The following is a 21128-nucleotide window of genomic DNA, read 5'->3' on the forward strand; positions in this document are numbered from 1 at the left end:
GTTGGGACTGGGAGGGTATAAAACAATTTAAACTAAACTGTCAACCTTTAATTTAAACATTTTTGTACCTCGTGAAGGCAAATACAACCAGAGCTGGCTTTATGGGCGTGTGCCCGGTGCAGTCACCTGGGGCCCCAAGCTGAGAAAGGTCCTGTACTTGGTTTAAGCTCTGCTGTCACCATCTTGAAACTCCTAAAAGTTTTATCTTTGCATTTGTGTTTGCTAAGGCCAGTGGGACACTGGAGCATGCTCGGGGGTACTCGAGGCACGCCCATATGCAGCGTCTGCTGCTATTCCTCCCTGCCCCATTGGCGTATCATGTTCACGATGCCCCATGAGCACAAAATTCCTGTGGACCCATGATGTGTGGGACTTCAGTGGGACCCACAGTGAGCACAAGGTAACCAGTTATGTCGCTGACTAAGTGAGCAGCGGTATTCTACCAGTGACCTTACCCAAAGAAGGTAAGGACTTAGAAGCCAACCAGCAACAGTAAAAAATAGAACAGTAGGTGTGATAGGTAGACCAATGACTTTCCCAAAGGTGGGTCCCAATCCCTGGAATTTGTAAATGTTAATTTTATGGAAACAGGGTCTTTGCAGGTGTGATTAAGTTAAGATGCACCTGGTTTTCCACGATAAGCCCTAAATGCAATCCTACAAATCCTTATAAAAAAGAGGCAGAGGGAGATTTGAGGACACATGAAAGAGAAGAAGGCAATATGAAGACAGAGACAGAGATTGGAGTGATGTTGTCACAAGCTGAGAAATGCCAGCAGCCACAGAGGTAGAAGAGAAAAGGAAGGATTTTTCCTTAGCAGGAGTGTGGACCTACTGACATTCTGATCGGGACTTCTGGTCTCCAGATCTCAGAGAGAATAATTACCTGTTGCTTTAAGTCACCAAGTTTGTGGTAATTAAGTTACTCCTTCAAAAAAAAAAGAAAAAAATCTTCCTCTTAAAGGTAGAATATTGAAACTGTAAGAGCAGTTTCTCATAAGAGTTAAAGGATATTTTTTAGAGGCCTGAAGGAGACTGAACAATCCAGTTAACATAGTCCTGTCTCCTGTCCTGTCCCCAAAGCCTGTGGACCCATGTAGCCGAACATGAGAATCAAAGCCCAGCTAGGGGTAGTCATATTAAGCTATCCTTGACAGCTTATCATCACAAAGAAAAGCTTCAAATTCGTCATTAAAATACATTGGTGTTTTGGAGGGTCGTAGTTTTTATAAAGAACACATTTTTCATAAATGTGTTTTATAAAGAATTCTGTGATTGTGGGACTTACATAGAATCATTAGAAAGGAACATGTATCATGAACCTTGTAACAAAATAACACCTCCTATCACATTGCTCATTTACAACCTTGCTCTAAACTTGTTTTCTTCTGTGCATGCAGTTTTATCTTTATGGAGTTTGTGGTTCATAGATTTGTGCCTCAGGGAAGCTGATTCATTCTGCAGTTGTGAGAGTTCTGTACCCTTGTTAAGTTCATACCATTCACTCTGTGTTTTCTTTTTTCAAGAAATAAATGTACGTAGTGTAGTCTGAGCAGATATTAGGGAACATTACTGAGTATAGTAGATCTTTATAAATACATGTAGAATTTAATATGAATAATAGATTTTATATCATTTGAAATATAAAACATAAAGGAAACAAAAACATGTGGTCTTAAAATAATCTGCTCTCTAAAAATTATGTCATAGCTATTTATAATGATATGCTGCCAGTTAGTCCCCCCACTACCCTTTCCCTCCCATTCCCCTCACACTTTCTCCTCCCTCTCTTAGCCAACCCTAAAATTTGTATGTAAATGCAAAGAGCCTAGGATAGACAAAAAAATCTTGAACTAAAGAACAAAGTTGGAGGATTTACACTAGCAGATTTCAAAACTTAGTACGACTACAGTAATCGAGCGAGTGTGGGATTTTGTGTAAGTATAGAAGTATAGATCAATGAAACAGAAGAGAAAGTCCAGAGAGAACCCTTATATTTATGAGAAATTGATTTTTGACAAGGGTCTCAATATAATTCAGTGGTGGAAAAGAATAATCTTTTCAACATATAGTGTTGGGAAAATTGGATATCCATATAAAAAAATAAACTTTGATCTTTACCTCACACCAAAATGGGTCATTGACCTAAATGTAAGAAGTTGTAAAACTTCTAGAAGAAAACATAGTAATAAATTTTTGTGATCTTGGAAAAGGACAGTAATCGCTATGAATAGCTAAGGATAACTGACAACAAAAGCATAATCCATAAAAAATATTGATAAATGGATTTCATCAAAATATAAAACAATAGAGGAGGGGAAAATATCTGCAAATTGCATTTCTAATAAAGAACTTAATCAGGATATATAATTATATTCAGAATATATAAAGAATATATTCAGCCCTTACAAATCAATAAGAAGACCAACAACCAATTTAAAAATGGGCAAAAATCTTTGAATAGACATTTCCCCAGAGAAGATATGCAGATGGCTATTAAGCACATGGAAATATGCGCAGTATTACTGGTTATTGGGAAAATGCAAATTAAAACCCACCCCCATACTCTTAAAGTGAAACCTGCCTGTCAACCCTCCTTACCAGTGATGTGTTGGCAAATATTTAACAATCGCCTCTCTGAGAAAAACAAGAGCCCTGATTAGCAGCATGAGCCAATTTCCTTTTTTCAGATACTCCTACCATGGCTGATATCAAGCTACCCATCTGAAGTCTGGAGGTGGAGCTGGGAAGTGATGTGCACCCTTGGCCCATGAGTCAGAATGAGCCTCTGCCCCACGCACCCCTGCTCCTTACACACCCGAGCTGCCACCATCAGCCTCTCCATTCGTAGGAAAGGCCCACTGAAGACATCAGTCTACCTGGCCAGCTGCCAGGGAAGCCCGTGATGGCTGCCCAGAGAAGTCTACACATTCCTTCATTCTTCAAAGGAACAAATAAAGAAGGCTCACCAAGCTTAGAAGGGCTCCAGCAACTTAAAAGAGAAGGCTCTGGATGAATGAACGGGGCCCGGGTGGGGAACGGAGATGATTTAGGGATGACAAGAGGATCTCACTTTGAAATTTCAATTTGTACCCTCAGAGGGATTCACGGAGGTTGTCCATATTTAAGTAAGTCAAGAAAGAGCTCTTAGACATTAAAATATTTTTTTTCTGAATAAAAATTCAAGGGATAAAAAAATAAAGAAATTTTGCATAATCCTAATAGTCAGAAAATGTGGTACATTAAAAAAGAGAGAGGATTAGGAGGCCAATAACTAACAGTTTCTGAGAAAAGGCGAACCAAGGAAATGGAGGAGAGGAAATGATATAAGACAATAACAGAAAGTTTCCCGGAGTTCAAGATGCTTCCAAATTAAAAATACTCAGAAAATGGATGACAGAAGAACCATATGTAGACACATTTTCATAGAATAATAAAATCTAAGTTTTCAGAAGTGGAAAGAAAAGACTACTGTGAAAAAATAGCCTGATATTAAACTCACTAGCAATGCTGTCATTAGAAGATAAGAGGCAATGTCTTCATCAAGCTGAGAGAAATTGAATTCCAACAAAGAATTTTATTCATATTTAGGAGCAAAATAAAGATCTTTTCAGGCATGCAGAAAATTGGTTTGCCAATCACCATTTCTGATGATGTGATCAAAAGAAGAAAGGGCAGGAGGGAGAGAGAGAGAGAATATGGGAGAAGGAAGTCAGGTAAGCAGGCAGTCATGGGGTCCAATAAGAGAAGTCCTACTGGGAAGCGCACTAAAGGGAAGTCCCAGGACAGCGGCCATGCCCAGGGCTCCCAGAGCAATGAACCCTGATGGGAATGAGATGTGAGAGGGAGTCTTCTAGAATGAAGTGGATTCCATATAATAGAAAACATGGCTGAAGGGTTGGATAATTTCAGAATAAGGTGAAAGCACATATTCTGTCAGTAAGGAAAAAATAAATGCAATTATAAACAAGAAAATAAAGCAATACAACAGAACAATTGGTGGAGCATTAGAGAGGAAATCCACTGACATTTGGAACATTATCGTTGGCATGGCAGAAGAATGTAGCACTGGAACCACTGAGTAAATGTAATCTGAAAATGTGTCAGAAAAATGTAATCAGCTTCTACTGTTTGGGTCTGCTGTGAACATTTATGATCCTAACTGGATAATGCTACTTACTGGATTTTGATTTATATAATTAACCTGAAAGGCCATGTATAGAAGACTGTCACCAGAATGTACATGTTCTCAGCCTCAACTACTGAAGAGTCAGACAACAGCCAGACCTTTGGAGATGAAAGAAGAGAGATCAGGTTAAAAAAGAAAATAGGAGTCCAAAGGCCTAATGTCCTATCTATGGAAAGTAAGGAAATACTATCTAAGACAAACGTATAATTACAGATACTACTTGAAGTTATTGAGGTAGCTAATTAAAGAACTAAAAAAAATGTTTTTAAAACTATCTGACATTGAAAAGAAGAGAGGGGAGGTACAAGAGGGGTGGTATAAGTGAGCTAAATTCTCATTTTCATACTGGGGAGTCTAAATATGGAGTTAATGCATCATGAAACAGACTTACAGTTGTATTAGAATTATGGAAGTTAATTACCAAAAGAACTCACATGTCCATGACTAAAAATGATCATGGTGAAGAGCCAGGCACTAAGGACCACATATTGTATGGTTCCATTCCTGCAGAATATCCAGAACGGGCGGATTCCTGGAGATGGAAATTGGACCGGCCATTTTCTTGGGCTGGGAGAAGATGGGAGAAGCGAGGAATGACTGCAGTAGGCACAGGCTTTCTTTGGGGGGCTGATGAAAATGTTCTTGGAGTGTGGTAATAGTTGCATAACTCTGTGGCTGTACTACAAGCCACTGAAGCATACCCTTCAGAATGTTTAAAATTGGTAGGTCAATTATATCTCAGTAAACCTGTTACTAAGAAAGCCTAGAGTGCTGTGGAAAACAGTATGGAGGTTCTGCAAAAAAGTTAAGAACAGAATTACTACATGGCGCGGCAGACCTATTTCCAGGTATATTTCCAAAGGAACTGAAAACAGGGTCTCGAAGTGGGAGTTGCACACCCATGTTGAATGCAGCATTCAGATTTGAAGTATCTAAGCATAGTCAGACTCACAGCGACAGACAGTAAACTGGTGGTGGCCGGGGCTGGCGTCGGGGGAAGGGGTTCAGTGCTTGTTCAGTGAGTGCAGTAGCCGTTCTACACAGTGAAAGAGCCCCACAGCTGTTACACATGATGCGTACAGTGAAAACTGCTGAATGCTACACTGCAAAATGACTAAGATGGTAAACTTTGTGTTACCTGGTTTTATGAGAAAAAAATCTGCATTCAATTCATTGCATAAAAATTTTAAATTGCTACCATCTATCAAAAAATATAGCTTAGATGCTGTATCTTCACAATATTATTTTAAAAAAGTTTTAGACTTACAGAAAAATTACAAGAAGAGTGAAGAGTTACCACATATTGTCTCCCAGGCCCCCTCATGTTATCAGACACAACCCCCGTGCAGTGACCGCACCCCGGAGGGTAACAGGGTGTCAGCTCAAATGGCAGACCAGGTGTGAATTTCACTGATGTTTCCTCTGCCATCCACTTTCTCCTCCCAGATCCCACATGGCCGTTAGTTGTCAACATGTCTTCCGTCTCTCCAATCTGCGACAGTTCCTCCGTCTCCCTTGCTTTCTGTAACTGTCCCGTGGTGGAGCACACCAGTCAGCTACCGTGTCGCCTGTTGCTCATTTTGGACTTGTCTGGTGTTTGCTCAAGATGGAGGAACGCATTTGGGTGAGTAGCCTACTGAAGGGATGGTGTGCCCTTCTCGGTGCATCGTGTCGGGACACGTGTGTCTTATTCTTGGTGATGTTGACCTTGATCGCTTGGTCAAGGTGATATCTGGTGGGCTTTTCCACTGTGAAGTTTCTATTTTTCCCTTTGTCATAAACATCCTGGGGAGACATTTTGAGACCAGATATAATATTCTGTGGTTGCCCATCTCTATAAACTGCCAATTTCTTAACATTCCCAAAGGGTTTTTAGGGTGGCTAGGTGATTCTAATGATAACAAAGGGTCTAATTTGTACATATTCATATCATAATATTTAAATATTCCCATGCCCCCCTAACTTCTTTCCCAGTAAGATTGGTACTCTAACCGCATGAGGAAAGTGATGTAGTGCTCTGGTCCATCACGTCTGAGGCCTTATATACCTTGAGGACCTTTATACACACAGGACAGTCCGTGACCAGGATATTTTACATATTCACTTGCTTTTTCTTTTGTTTGTTTCATGCATTAGTGGTGAGTTTCAGGAATGGACTTGATGCTATCCAAATATGCTTCTTTATCCATTGTGCCATACCGATTCCCTCTAAGAAAACACCAGCTCACGCAAAGCAGTCCTCAGTTAGATATTACCACTTTTAAACAATATTAAGAAATGATCTGGGCTTCTCAGTCACCGTGAGATAAGCTAGTATTCTAGCTTCCTAGCCGCCCATTGTGGACAGCAAAATGCCCTCTGCCTGCCAGAAGATGTCTGTGCCCAAATCCCCAGAATCTGAGTGAATATGTGACCTTACAAGGCAAAAAGGACTTCAGAGATGAGATTATCCTGGATTATCCAGGCAGGCCCAGTGTGATCACAAGGGTCCTTATAAGAAGGAGGCAAGGAGGTCAGAGGCAGAGAAGGAGTCATGACAGCAAAGCAGAAGTCAGAGGGAAAGAGCTTTGAAGGGGCCACGCGGCTGGCTTTGGAGGTGGAGGAGAGGACCACACATTGCAAGGAAGGACGGCGCCTCTAGAAGCTGGAGAAGGGGAGGAAAGGGACTCCTCGCCAGCACCTGGGTTTTAGCCCATAAGACCCTTTTTGGACTGTAGCCTCCAGAACTATAATACATTTGTGTTGTTTTAGTTTTCAGTAATTAATTATAGCAGCAATGGGAAACCAATACACTGTCACCAAAAAAAGGATATTTTCTTGTTTGGCAGTTCCTCAAACGTTTGAATATAGACTTGCCATACCAAAAAAGTATCTATCCTGTTTTTCCCCAGTAATAGAGATTTCAGTGGTATAAAATTTGACAGATAAATTAAGTGATATAGTTTGGAAATACTTGAATTTTCAAAATCTGTGCCATCCATGGCATTTGGAGAGATGATATGTCTTAATTCTAGAAAATAAAATTGAGTAATTCGATATAAGTGAATCAGATGTCAGAAGTATATATTTATTCACAGTACATTCTCAAGACTCCATCCCCTATATTATTTTAAATTCATAGTGATTGTCTAAAGTGGGTCATTTGAGGAAATGAACTTTGACAAACTCTAGTTCTGTGTAATTTAACCTGACATGGCTAAATGGGGTGTTTGTGTCTGTATTTCTTGTATCAGATAATAAGTAAGTTGCAATATTATTGGCAAATCACCCAGTAATTCATGAGGCATTACCATTTTTGTGCCTGGCAGTTTGAGATAATTTCTGTAAGCAACTAAAAAAATCATAAATTTATTTATTTATTTATTTTTTAAAAGGCAGTGGAGAGAGTATATGGGAAATTTAAAGGGCTTCTGCTTCCTTTTTCATTTTGGTATGTCCCAGAGGTTTTATATTAATTAGAAGAGGTTTTTCCAAAATACATTTTCCAAACACTTTCTGAAGCAGTGACAGTCCAGATATTGAAAAGTTTTCAGCATCTACTGCTGATCACACAGAACTATTTTTAGTTCCCTTCCAAGTGTCTAAGGAGGGTGAACTTGATCTGAGGATGAGAAATATGTTATTTAATTATGTCATTTGGTCTCTCACCCTATGGAGGTGAAGAATTATTTGATAGCCTTTATTTCCCCTAAAAAAAGTGATACAAATTTTTATACCAAAAATTACTTTATTTTGCAATTGTTGTTATTTTCTTAATGTGAAGTGAGACAGTTGTGGCCCTCAGATGATGAGGTCAGATGGCTCACACCCCCAGATCAGTTCCCCATTTTCTCTCTTTGCTGGTTCTACCTGAGTGCACCAGTCTGGGGTCACAGGCCCTCATCTGCCCGGGCTCTGCCCATGTTCCTGTTGCCCGTAAGCTTCTGCTCAGCATTGTGTTGTAAGAGTAAAAGAGGAGGCCACGGAGAAGTCTGGACTGGGGCTCCCCCTCAGCCCCTCCACATGTCATCAGGGGCAAGCTAGCCCTCGGGCAGAGTGGGTGGCCATGTGGATAATTTCCTAAATGTTGGGAAGAAACTCTTGCTTCTAATCCTTCTTCCCTTCTGTCTGTTTTACAGACAGTTTCCTTTGTTTAAATAGGTGGCTTCCCCTGCCCCCTGCTCTGTTAAAATGCAGATATTCCAAGAAAAAAATTCACTTTACGGCTTCTCAGGCATTTATTTCATAGTGTGGGTGAGTTACTGGATTCTTTCTTGGGAGTAGATTTTGATGGAGAAAGGGGGTACGAAGACCTTGATAGCTAAGGAACAGCAGGCATTTGTGCGAGGAAAATAATTCAGAAAGAGCAGGCTGTTCACAAGGAATCAACCTCATAGATTATCCTAAAATAGACCTTTTGTTCAAAATAGACCTTTTGTGATGATCTGCCCGTTCTTTGTCCTTCTCCATCCGACACTGCCTTCTCCACCCCATGCCCACCCCCAGCCTGTGCCTTCTACCCTTGGCCCTCTAGCCCAGCAGTGACTCTGCCCACCCCATGCCCACCCTCTCCCTGTGCCTTCCACCCTTGGCCCTCTAGCCCAGCGAGGACACAGCCCAGCAGTGACTCTGCCCACCCCATGCCCACCCCCAGCCTGTGCCTTCCACCCTTGGCCCTCTAGCCCAGCAAGGACACAGCCCAGCAGTGACTCTGCCCATACCAGTGGCCATACTCTCACTACAGTTTTGGGAAGTGGAGGTACATGCTGTACTCTAAAGAAAAGATGGTGAAGAAATATTTCAAATGCTTCCACTAACTTTAAAATATATTAAATATGTTAAAATTTTATGTAAATATGTTAAAACATATATTAAAAATTTTTAATATTGAAAATAAGTAACATCACTTCACTCCCACTGAGATGGCTGTAATCAAAAGGACAGATAATAGCGAGTATTGGTGAGGATGTGGAGAAACTGGGGCCCTCATAGGCTGCTGATGCGGATGTAAGATTTGGAAAGTCTGGCAGTCCCTCAGATGACTGACTAGAGTCACCATATGACCCAGCAGTTCCACTCCACATAAACCTAGTGCTATATATCCATACACAGAATACTAATCAGCAAGAAAAAGAAAGGACTTTCTGACACATGCTACAACATGAATGGACCTTGAAGACATTACACTCAGTGAAAGAAGCCAGACACAAAGGACCACATATTGTATGATTCCATTTCTATGAAATGTCCAGAACTGGCAAATCTAAGGAAACAGAGGGCCGAGAATTGTTGCCTAGGAATCGGGGAGGAGGGTGACTGCTAATGGGTGTGGGGTGATGAAAATGCTCTGAAATTGTGGTGATGGCTTTAAATGGACAACTCATCTGGAATGTGAATTACATCCTAATAAAACTGTTACCAAAGAAAAGACTAATATGACCACAGAGGCCAGAGTTTCACCATGCGCCATATTGAGGAATTTGCAAACTATTTAATTCCTTCTGGAGCTCAGTCAACCCAGATACGCTGGATCCTGACCTCAATCTTCTCCCCACTGCACCTCAAGATTCCAGAGAATACCATCAATCCAATAGGCGTCTAACCCAGGGGCCTAGAAACCACCTCCACGCTCACCTCCAAACACCATGGACTGCTGACATTACGGCTGTCATTGAAGTTCATCTTCCAAGGTTTTTATTAAAGAAAAAAATTCTTATTTTGAGTGGGTATATATTATAAATCATATGTATCTGGATAAATACACAAAATTTTTAAATACATACATATGTATTTTTGATGTGGTAAGAGATTGATATATATAAGATTGAACCTGTTTATTACACAACAAATATTTGTTGAGCATTTACTAAGAGCTAGACACTGAACTTATAGCTGGGACACAGACAGGAACAAGACAACATGAGCCTCTGTGATAATGATTCAGATCATAAATATTACCTTCCAATGGTGACAATGATCCCTCCCCCATAATCAGCTTCTACTTTGGATCCTTTGCAAAGACAATAAACCCAGTAATAGAAGGTAAATCTCTCTTTGACAGGGGAGGAAAATGAAACGAATGGAGGAAGGGTGACTTGCCCGCGGTCATACAGGGTGACGCCATCAAGCCAGCAATTCTCTCGGACCAGCTGTGAAGCCCTGGAAACCATGTGAAGGGGCCCGCCCTGCCCCATGGAAGATGCCCAAGGAACATTCCACGTGGTTGTTGTCATTGCCCTTTCTTTCTAATTAACAAACAACATAAGCGCACCTCCCAACCCCACACCAGGATGTTGCCAAAGGCTTGCAGCCCCTCTCCGGGCTGTGCACCTATAGCCAAGGCACCCGCACCCTGATTTCATGGCTCCATCATTCCCTTGCTTTAAGAGTTTGATCAGATATAAATATATACAGCTAAAGTCAATTTGGAACATTCTAAAGAAAGGCATGTTCAAGAAGAGGAAATCATTTTCTTATAATTATACCCACATCACCCAAAGGGTGCTTCTGCAGAACAGGTTCTCAGCAGCCATGTATAAGGCACTCCAGTCCAGCTGCAGTGGCGTGGGGTGGGAATCCAGGCAGCATTTGAATGAATCTGGGCCCGCTGCTGGTTCTCGTCTGCAGGCACCTCTTTTCATCGGACCTTTAATATTCCTTTATGCTTCAGATTCCTCCTTCCCCCGTCCCTGGCCATGTCTCAGAATCTGTCTTCTCAAATCGGTGGCCATGGGGCCCACTTTTGTTGTTTATTCCTAAAGTCCACCCCTTCACCATTAGCATTTCCATTTTGTTTTTTTCCTACTTTATAGGAAAACTTCTGCTCGATTTTCCTCTGAAATGTAATTAAAAAGTCTTTACAGCCAAACAATCTGAGGAACAGAGGTAGAGAAAATGACCCTCTAAGACTCCAGGAAGTTCATAAGCCACCTTTTCAAGGCAGCGCTTTCACTAGGACAGACTGCTGTGACAGCTGCGCTGTGCCGGTGCGTCAGGAGGCAGTAACGAAGGTCTAGTTTTGAGGACTCTCACTGCTACCATTTTGTGCTCATGTCTGTATCACCACTAAAATTCACCTGTCCCCCCAGTAGTTACCACAAGGACAGTCCCCTCCCCCGAGGCCCAGCAGCAGTTCTAGGTCTCCAGGACCAGCTCGCTAATTCCACACACACAAATGCTAGACTGGGAGCCCTTTGGGAAGTGTAGTGGGCTCCATGGTGCCTCTGCCAAAGGTATGTCCACCTCGAGCCTGGGAATGCAAATTTATTTGGGAAAAAAAGGCCTTTACAGGTGGAATTAAGTTAAGGGCCTTGGATGAGATCATGCTGGATTAGGGTGGGCCCCAAATCCAATGACAAGTCTCCTTTTTTTTTTAAGGTATCATTGATAATACACTCTTATGAAGGTTTCACATGAAAAAAAAAATGGGGTTACTACATTTACTCATATTATCAAGTCACCCCCCATACCCATTGCAGTCCCTGTCCATCAGTATAGAAAGATGCCACAGAGTCGCTATTTGCCTTCTCTGTGCTGCACTGCAGTGACAAGTATCCTTATAAGAGGAGGAGAGAAGACAGAGGAGATGTGAGGACTGGAGGGATGTGGCCAGAAGCCAAGGACCACCTGGAGCTGGACGAGTCAGGGAAGGACCCTCCCCTAAAGCCTTTGGAAGGTGCCCCCCCCCATCAGTGCACATTCAAGAGGTCCTTGATTTTGGACCTGTGGCCCCCAGAACTGAAAGAGAATAAATCCCTGTTATTTATCAGATTTGTAGCAATTATATGGTAGCCTCAGGAACCGACCCACAGAGCTGAGGGGAAGGGAGTTCAGTGACGGCTGCTGCAGTGTTTCTCTTGAGATAGGGTCGAGGGCATGCAAGCTGCCGCATCTCTTATTCCCCTGAATGGCCACACCACATGCCAAGGAGCATCTGTGAGAAACGCCTGGCCTCCAGGGCCAGCCCATCCTGGGAATTCCAGTGGATTCTAGGGATCAGCAATCTACTTAGGATCAGCAGTGCTGTCTCTTCCCCTTGGCTTTTGTTTTGCATTTGTGCTTCTCCGTCACGAATAAGGTGCCCCTTCCTGTCACTTTGAAAAGAGAAAGAGTGTAAGTTCTGTGAGCACAGGGTGCCCAGTGCCTATCACTAGTCAAGCAGTTCACACTTGGAGGTGATAAGTAAATAATGGCCAAATGAAGGATTAAATAAACATGTGGAGGAAAGAGTATTTGCCTCACACTATTGAAAAGTCGGCTGAGCTCCATCCACAGTTTCTCACTCAGTACATCTGGTATGGAACCCAACAGTTGGCATTTGTCCCAAGTTCCCAGGTGGTGCTCATGATGCTGGTCCGGGGACCACACTTTGAGAACCACTGGCCTAGAAAAAGGGTCATTTACAGTGGCCCAGGACTCCAAGCTTCCTGAGCTCAGCAACAGAAATGCCACCTCACAGAGAAAACTTTAATCAAAATAAACTGCCACCAGCTTCCCCTTCCTCCCCACACTGATCCAAAGGCAGGATGACCACCATGTGCAGACGTCAGGGCAAGCTCACCTTCCTACGCACGGCCGTCCCTTTACTTGCGGTAACTACACTGTATTTATCACTTACGCCGCCACTGGAAGAGCTGTGTCCTCATACACAACAAAGAAAGCCTGAGAAGGGCAGGTCTGGGGAAGAGCCTGCCTCAGTTTCTCCTTCCTCACAACAGTCTCCAGAGCAATGTGGCTGGGGGCATTGCTAAGACTCAAAAGGCAATAGAGGCAGATGAATAAACGAACAAAATATGGTGCATACATACGGCAGAATATCAGGAAAATGCAAAGAAATTCTGACACGTGCTCCAACATGATGGACCTTGAAGACATTACAGCAAATGAAAGAAGCCAGACACAAAAGGACAAGTCCCATGCGACAGCACATCTCTGAGGCACCTAGAGGACAGGGACAGAGACGGAGAGTAGAAGAGTGGTGGCAGGGCTGGCGGGAGGCCGAATGGGGAGTTAGTGCCTAATGGGGGCCGAGTTCCAGTTTGGAGAGATGGGAAGTTCTGCAGGTATGGACGGTGGCGACGGCTGCACAACGCTGTGAATGTACGTAGGGCCACTTAACAGTTCAGATGACAAATTTTGTAATGTGTATTTTACCATGATTTTTTAAAAAGGCAATAGAAACTTGCCTTCGTGTCCTATTTTATTGTTTCTCACAGTGTTTGCAGAGCACAATTCCCTCCTCCCCTAAGTCAGTCAAAGCAGCAGAAAATTGATTTGGAGATAATTCTGCATTATTATTTTTTGTTCTTGTTACTCTTCAGGGGAAAGTAGAATCCTCCAGAAAAGCTCTGGATAGTTCACACTCCAGGTAAAGCCACAGGGACATGTATGCAACACATAAAACTGACCAATGTCCCACGCAGTTTTGCTTCCCCACAGAGTAGTGTTTTCCCAGCACAGTGGTTTCCCAAGTGAAGTGAGGTCTCCCAGCTGCAGCGGCAGGCAGCAGCACCTGGGCACTCCTTAGAAATGCAAATCCCGGATGGCCCCCTGACCTGAGTCAGCAAATTCGGGGCGAGGCCTGGGAACCTGCGTTTTAACAAGCCCAGGTGCGCGCTCAGGTGAGAGCGTCCTGGCCCAGGTGGCCCGCCGCTCCGCCGCCCTGCGGCTGTACTTCTCGCCCGCCCTCAAGGGCCTGGGGCGGAGCAGCCTAGCAGGTGCTGGCCGGGGCCAGGTGTCCCCCTGCTGGGACTAAGGGGCGCTGACCTCTGCGCCTGCGGTTCCACCGCCTCCACGGGTGGAGCCCGGCCGCCCCGCCTGCCCACCTCCAGCTGCACAGGTGGCTGGGCAGGGCCTGGAAACAAAGTCAGAGAAGCAACACCTTGAGAAAAGTTCTCCCGCCTGGGCTCCTCGCTCGCTGGTCGCAGAGCCGCCACCATGGGTAGGGTCGCGTGGCCGGGCTGGGGCGGCGTCGTCGAGAGCAGAGGGGAGCCGGGGGCGCAGGGGGGCGCAGTCGCGCCGCTGCAAAGGAGGCGGTGCCGGGGAGCCGGGCTGCGCGCTGGTCCCCCGCTGGTCCCCGCTGTCGCGGCGGCTCGCGGACCTGCGCGCGGAGCCGGGAGGGCTGGCATCGCGCACCGGCGCGGCGGGAGCCCGGGAGCCCGGGCGGGGAGCCCGCGGGGTCGGGAGGCAGGGCTCGCGGGCACCCGATATCTGGTGCGTGCGGGGTGGGCGTGGGGGGCGGTCTCCGCGGTCCCGGGACAAAGCAGAAGCCCCGAGGCGCCCAGACGCACAGGTTGCCAGAATGAACGCAATAACCTTGACCTGCCCACCTGTTGGGAATCCTCAGTCCTCGTGCTCCCACCCTGCGAGCTGGGGGTGGGCTTGAAACTGGCCTGGGTGGTGGGAGTGATGGCAGGGCCGGCAGAACCTCCCTCCACCGCGGGGAGAAGGGGGGCGCTTGGTGGCTGCCTGGACACTCTTGCCGCTGGCTGGCAAGGTGACCCCAGAACTCAGCGGGAGCCCTGCCTGACCCAAGGGGAATTGCAGGGACCCTTATGGCCCTTATCGTTCTGCCGCTGTCCTCAGGCTCCAAGAGAAGGTGCGGAGGAGAGCAGCTGGTCCCCCATAGGCGTGCCCGCAGAGCATCTAGGAAAGAACTTAATCCTGCTGCTCAGGACAGAGCTCAGGGATGAATGCAGAAGCAGAGAGCAGACCCGGAAGAGACCAGAGGTCAGCCCAGCCTTCTTGTCCCTTAAAGCTGGGGAAGGCCAGTCAAGGGACTCCCCAGAAGTCCTGTGGATGGGCCACAGGCGCAGCATGGTCACACGGGTGAGAGAAGCAGGTCCAACTTCGTGTGGACACTTACAGTCTTCCCTGACCCTCCCATTCCACCACCTGCTGCCTCTCTGATTTTGCATCAGTAAATTAAGCTCTTTGGGCCTGGACTTGCTTTGCCATTAGACGGAAGTACCAGCCTCATCCTCAGTGGTTGTACTGCGGTGCATAAGAGCACAGCAGCTGGTGCACGGTACACACATGCGTCTCCTATCCCACTGGGCCACGCCATGTCCTGGTCTTTTAGTAGCAAAAAATCTGTGTATGTAGAGCTCACATTTGGGACTTCTGGTTGTGGCTGACCGTGGTTGCTCCAGAAAGAGGCTGCAGCCTCCCTCTCAGTGGGAGCTGTCGGCTTGTGTACATCACAGGCCGACTGACCCCAGGGCTAGAGTTTTCAATCCCACCTCAGACACCATTCGCTGTCACTCCGGGTAAGTTTTCTGGGAGGTGCTCTGAGTATTTAGTTTGATTTTCAGATACCAAATCTCTGAGTAGCATCTGTGCTGAGTCAGAACTTTCCTAAAATAGTTCTAGTTCGGGGAGCTGTCACAGCCTGGTTATTGGTGAATAAATGCAGTTAGTGTTTGAAGCACAGTCTGCAATAAATGGACTCTTCCCAGTTGGCAAATTGGTCTGTAAGTGGGTTTTTTTGCAGTCAAGATTGGCATAGCATGCAACTAGCAACAAAAAGTTTATATTCAGACACCCATTTTATGTTTACTCAAGTCCTTAATTTCCAGTCTAGGTTTAGTTTGTAAGTGAAGCAAATGATTAGAAAATGCTTTTCAACAGAACAGGCCCAGTAACTTTCCCTCTTAAGAAAAGATTCTTTCAGAACTATTTCAGATCCCCTCGTGACTGCTGGGACAGCATATGGAATGGTTGGTGAAGGCAAGGAGGGCAAGAAGCAAGGCAATGGTTCTTAGAGAAACACTGCTTTGGGCTGATTTTGTCTCCTGTGTAATTGCAGCTAATTTTCACGCTAGCTTCTTTCACTCACTCTGGGCATGGCGGGGCAGAATTAGGACAATAGGAAAGGGAGGGATGGCACGAGAGTCAGAAGTGTACCATGAAGGCATGTCTAGGACTCAGGAACTTACAGAACAAGAATCAGTGGAATGAACTAAGAAGTTTATTTTGGCAAAAAAGTTGCTTTGGGCATGACAGTGCATACTAACCCTGGCTACAGTGTTTGCTGAGATTGTGAACTGCAAACCCTTTGCTTTAAAGAAGGATTGACAAACCATTAATGTAAAGGGCCAGAGAGCAAATAGTGTCAGCTTAGGAGACTATGCAGTCTCTAGGGCAACTACTCAACTCTGCCCTTACAGTTCAAAATTTGTAAACAATTGGATGGAGCTGTGTTCCAATAAAACTTTGTTTATGGGCATGGAAATTAAACTTTATGTACATTTCATGTGTCACAAAATAGTCTTTAAAAATTGTTTTTTCTATTGTTTGAAAATGTTCTGAGAAACCATTCTTAGCTTGAAGCCATACAAAAACAGGCTGTGGGCCTGATTTGGCCCATGAGCCATGGTTTGTTGACCTTTGCTTTAAAGTCTGGGTGTGCTTATCAGAGTCAGTGTGGAAAAGAGACCAGTTTCCCCAGGGCTCTCTTGTGGACTGGGTTTTGGAATGGCAGAGAGCCTCTCAAGTGAGGCCTTTGTGGACTGGGGTTGCCTGCACTGAAGATTTTGAGTATTTGCTGTCTCTCCTCTCCCTTAGCCAGAGCTGAGCAAAAGTCTATGCTAAGGTTCTTGCTTGCACAAGTTAGTCCCCATCTTTTGTCCTGGAAAACTATAGACTCTCCTCTGCCATTTGCCACATTTTGACCTTGAACGTTAAGTATGAGGAGGCTTCAAGTGCTATGAAGCCATCTCTTGCCTCCTCCTGCTAGGGCCTCTGGGCTGATTTAAGATATTCATTCACATAATAAAGGATACTTTATTATATTCCTGACCACCCACCCCCACACCAGCCTCCTGCCAGCTGGGCATGAGAGGCTGATGAGTTTTCAAATCGGCTTCCTGCCTGAGCAGGAATGCTGGAATACCCCTGAAGGTGTCACATAGCTGGCCGTTTAAAGTCCTTGCACCTTCTTTCCTCCTAGAAGCTCTTGAGTGAAGGAAAGAACATTGCTGACGTCCCAGGGAAGCTGGCATTCCTGTTACAGGCTGTAAGAGGCTGAGGTTGCTCCCTGCCAGCGGGGCCCTCGGGCATCTGACCCTTGGGAAAACCTTCTTCCTCCCAGGCAGCAAGAGGAGAGAACTTATGATTCTTGGTTCTCTCAGGTTGACATTACTCTACGTCAGTGGTCTTCATACTTTGAGGTGCATGAGCGTCACGTGGGTGAGGACTTACTCTGGCAGGTTGCTGGGCCCTGCCCCCGGAGTCTCTGCTTCGGCAGGGCTCAAGGATGAGCATTTACACAGGTTCCCGGGTGGCGGTGCTGCTGGGGCCACGACCACACTTGGAGGACTGCGGCTCTAGATGACTCAGTGACAGGTTCTCTTTTTCTTGACCCTCATCTATGTCCAGATATTGCTACTGTGCCCCCCATAAAGAGGTTGCGGCAGGGTCTACTTCAGTCTGGCCCCTGGCTTGTGCATGATGATCAAGTTTGGGGTAAATTAGTAGCTAGAATTTGAAAATTCACTTGAAAAGACTAAGGTAGGGTGGAAAAGAACAGGAGTGATGAATCAATGTGGGCCAGGCTACCAGGGAGTGGGCTTAAATCACTTATTTATGTATGTATTAATTCACCATGTAAGAGAATAAAATAATTCTGCTTTGAAGAAACTTATATCCTCAGGGCACTGGAATACAAGCCCATAAGCACCATTGTCCACGCTGAGTTATAGCTGAGGCCAGTAAAGTATTACAGGATGCCTAATTTTTTGCAAAGCCCTTAACTCCTCTATGAATGTCCTGAAGTGGAATCACTCCATTTTTTGTTTACTTTGAATTTTTTATTAATAATTTTCCTGCTGCTCTTTGAGCTACTGAAAAACAGAATAGACAGGGGGATTGCTCATTTGGCTAATTGAGCTACGAGGAAGGTTCACGAGTGAGAGGGACAGCGAGTTCTCCAGGGCAGAGCTGCTACTGACAGGTGCGAATGGGACCGTGGCATGTGGACAGCCCAGCCAGCCACGTTGCTGCCTCTCCAGGTGGTGGCAGTTCTTGGACACAATTGCATCTTGATTCTATTCCTGGTGGGAGAGAAAGTGGGCAGGTGTCCCAGGTGAGCTGATAAAGATATAAAAATAAGGGTAGAATATGGGGAACATTCTGCATTTCTCCAGGATGGTGGTGAAAGAATAAGAACAGTATTATCAGGAGATGAACGAGAACCACTGTCCCGTGATCCTGGGGTTGCAACATGAAGAACCAGTTACAAACGTTGTTTTGTAACTTCGGCCCTTGGTTTCAGAGGCCAGTGATGTATCACTGAAGAAACTGGATGGGGGAGTGATCTCACGGAGCTGACGTGAGCAGGGCTGTGTCACCGGGCCAGGCCACGCCTTGCTTGCTGCGGAGATTCAGCACCAGCGCAGCTGTGGTCCTGCCGGCGCGCAGAGTTAAAGGGCCATCTCAGCAACAGCTGGTGTCACACCCCAGGGGATGGGATAGGCGCTTCCACAGACTGTTCTGGGGAAGGACGAAGGCCTAGTTCCTCCGAACTGGAAACCAGCCAGCGCCTACCACCAGGCTGCTGAGAGGAATCTCTCGCTGGAGAGAGGGTTCAGAGTCACCCAGTGACTCTGGGGGGACATGTGAGCCAGAGCACATGCCCAGAGGAAAATTTGGTTCAAGGATCAGACTTAAGACTAGAGTGTTCACACAGTGTACTCACATAAGACGACCCACAAAAAGCTTTCAAACTAAGCACTAAAAACTTCTACAACTTGCCTCAAGAGGCAAGATTTTATTGTAAGCTCTGTTAGGACATCTTAGGTATATTTGAGATGTTCTTGGAAGAACATACCTTTATCCTGGAAGTCAGAATACATAAGTTAATACATAAGTTAACATGATATATTAGCTTACTGTGGCTGCTATAACAAAGTATCACAAAGTGGGTTATTTAACACAGATTCATTGCCTCACATTTCTGGAGGCTGGAAGTCCAAATTCAAGGTGTCAGCCGTGCTCCCTCTGAAGGCTCTAGAAGGGAATATGCCCCATGCCTTTCTCGTAGCTTCTGGTCGCCAGCTCTCCTTGGCATTCTTTGGCTTGTAGACACATCGCTCCCTTTTCTGCCTCCATCATCACGTGGCCATCTTCTCTCCATGCATGTCTGCCTCACATGGCTCTCTTTTTATAAGAACAACAGTCGTATTGGGTTGAGAACCCACCCTTCTCCAGTTTGACCTTCTTGTAACTCATTACATCTGCAATGACCCCATTTCCAAATAAGGTCACATTCCAAAATTCTATTCAATCCAGTAGACATTGGAATAGAAAATGTTCTCTCTGAAACTGTCTATCACTTATACATAACTTCAGGTAGAAAATATTCTTAGAGTGTGTAGCAATGACCCCACTGTGGCCTGCACCCTCAGCTTACATGTCATAACTGGTGACTGGTATCTTCCCCCAGCAAGACAGATGGATTTTCTGGTCATAGTGCCAGTAGGTTCTAAATCTATTTAATAGCACAATTGGTATGTAGAAAACACCCTCCATGTGTAATATTAGGTGTATCAGAGATGCTTACAGTGATGTCATAGAGGTAATTTACCTTAAGTTAATTCTAAAAATTATGTCCATACACTTCTCATAATGTACTATGGACCTGTTTCACTTTTCTTTTTGTATAGCTGTTTCTTCTATGAATGCTCATTCAAAACTTATGAGACTGAAAAAAATGCCACCTAATACTTCTATGGAGATTTGTTAGGGAATATCTAACAAAATTTTAAATGCATATTTTACCAGCACTCTACTTCTAGAAGTTCCTTAAAGATACTCCCATGAAAGGAATGAGGTGTGTACAACCTAAATATCAACATCCTGTACGTAGTTTTGTAGCCTAACTTCATGCCTCCTGTGATCATAAAGCATGCTTTTTAGCAATGATTTAATGTCTAGGAATAAAAATCTTTGTGTCTGAAGTGAAGGGTCCCTAACTTATTTGCCTTTAAAACAAACCCCAGTAGGCTGAGACATTTGTTCCTTTTGCTTTACTGACACTTGTACGCCTTTGGCATTGCTTTCTCCTGTGACAATATACAGTATTCGCAGGGCTGGCGCTGCTCTCCTGGTTTCTGTGGCTGGGGCGGTGTGTGTAGTCTGCCGTGTGGGGAGGGTGCTGTCCGGGAGCCTGGGAGCTGCTGCTCCTCCCGTTCTCTCTGCCTCTGTCCCCCTAGAGCTCACTCCCAGGAGGCCCGTCTCCTCTCTAACCTGTGAACACATTCGTTCACTCACTCCAGCAGTCAGAGCATTCAAAGTAAGCCTCACTCTAAGTTCAGCATAAAGGCTCCTCTAGAATTTAAAAAAATGGCCAGATGTAGATAAAGGAAATAACCTGAAGGGCAAGGGTCACCCTCCTATCACCCAGGAAAATCATCTCACCCAAGCGACTGACCCAGGCTCACACCCGACGCAGAACCAGGCTTGTCCGTGGCGTGCTGTCCAGTGTCTCAGTCAGCTGCCCATGAACTCCGTGGCCCCCTCCAGCCCCGCTGCCCTTTCTCTGCAGCTGAGGAATAAACAGTCTCTGAGCATGTTCAGAGGTGGCTGGGTCCTCCGCCCTGAGAGGTGATTTCTTTCTGAATGAGAACAGGAATTGCAGTTGGTGAATCACATCTGTAATTATGGAAATAAGATGCTGAAAGTGATAGGTTATTTGTAAAGTCATCAGAGGCACCCATTATGGGCCTCTTAAACCTATGATTTTAGATGGTCATGTGGAGAAATCTTTTTAAAAGATAGGAAGATCTCTGTAACCTATAGCAATAGGTTGTGCATTACAAATGCTGTCTGGCTGTTAACGGGTTTAATTGTGCCTCTACCTGCCCCCCACCCCCATTCATATGCTCAGGTCCTAACCCCTGGTGCCTCAGAATGTGACCCCGTTTGGGAACAGGGTCATTGTAGATATAAATAGTTGAGATGAG

The 21128-nt window shown here is 45.1% G+C and overlaps 1 protein-coding gene and 1 long non-coding RNA gene across 4 annotated transcripts in view; both read left to right on the forward strand.

The window, feature by feature from the left end:
* The window catches only part of LOC140843348 (uncharacterized), a 33440-nt gene extending 22368 nt beyond the window's left edge, over nucleotides 1–11072 (forward strand). The window contains exons 2-3 of the long non-coding RNA XR_012120991.1: nucleotides 5635–5812; nucleotides 10229–11072. This is a non-coding gene — a long non-coding RNA (uncharacterized lncRNA). The remainder of the gene's footprint in view (nucleotides 1–5634; nucleotides 5813–10228) is intronic.
* Nucleotides 11073–13823: 2751 nt separating this feature from the next.
* Nucleotides 13824–21128, forward strand: part of SLC15A1 (solute carrier family 15 member 1) — a 49743-nt gene continuing 42438 nt past the window's right edge. The window contains exons 1-2 of one of the 3 annotated variants that reach the window (XM_073212429.1): nucleotides 13824–14107; nucleotides 14752–14895. In XM_073212429.1, coding sequence (XP_073068530.1) covers nucleotides 14859–14895 — 37 coding nt within the window. In that variant the 5' untranslated portion in view covers nucleotides 13824–14107; nucleotides 14752–14858. The remainder of the gene's footprint in view (nucleotides 14108–14751; nucleotides 14896–21128) is intronic. The other 2 variants (XM_073212426.1, XM_073212427.1) reach the window with 2 other exon arrangements.

This window comes from Manis javanica, chromosome 9 (genome assembly GCF_040802235.1).
Source record: "Manis javanica isolate MJ-LG chromosome 9, MJ_LKY, whole genome shotgun sequence".
NCBI classification, from domain to species: domain Eukaryota; kingdom Metazoa; phylum Chordata; class Mammalia; order Pholidota; family Manidae; genus Manis; species Manis javanica.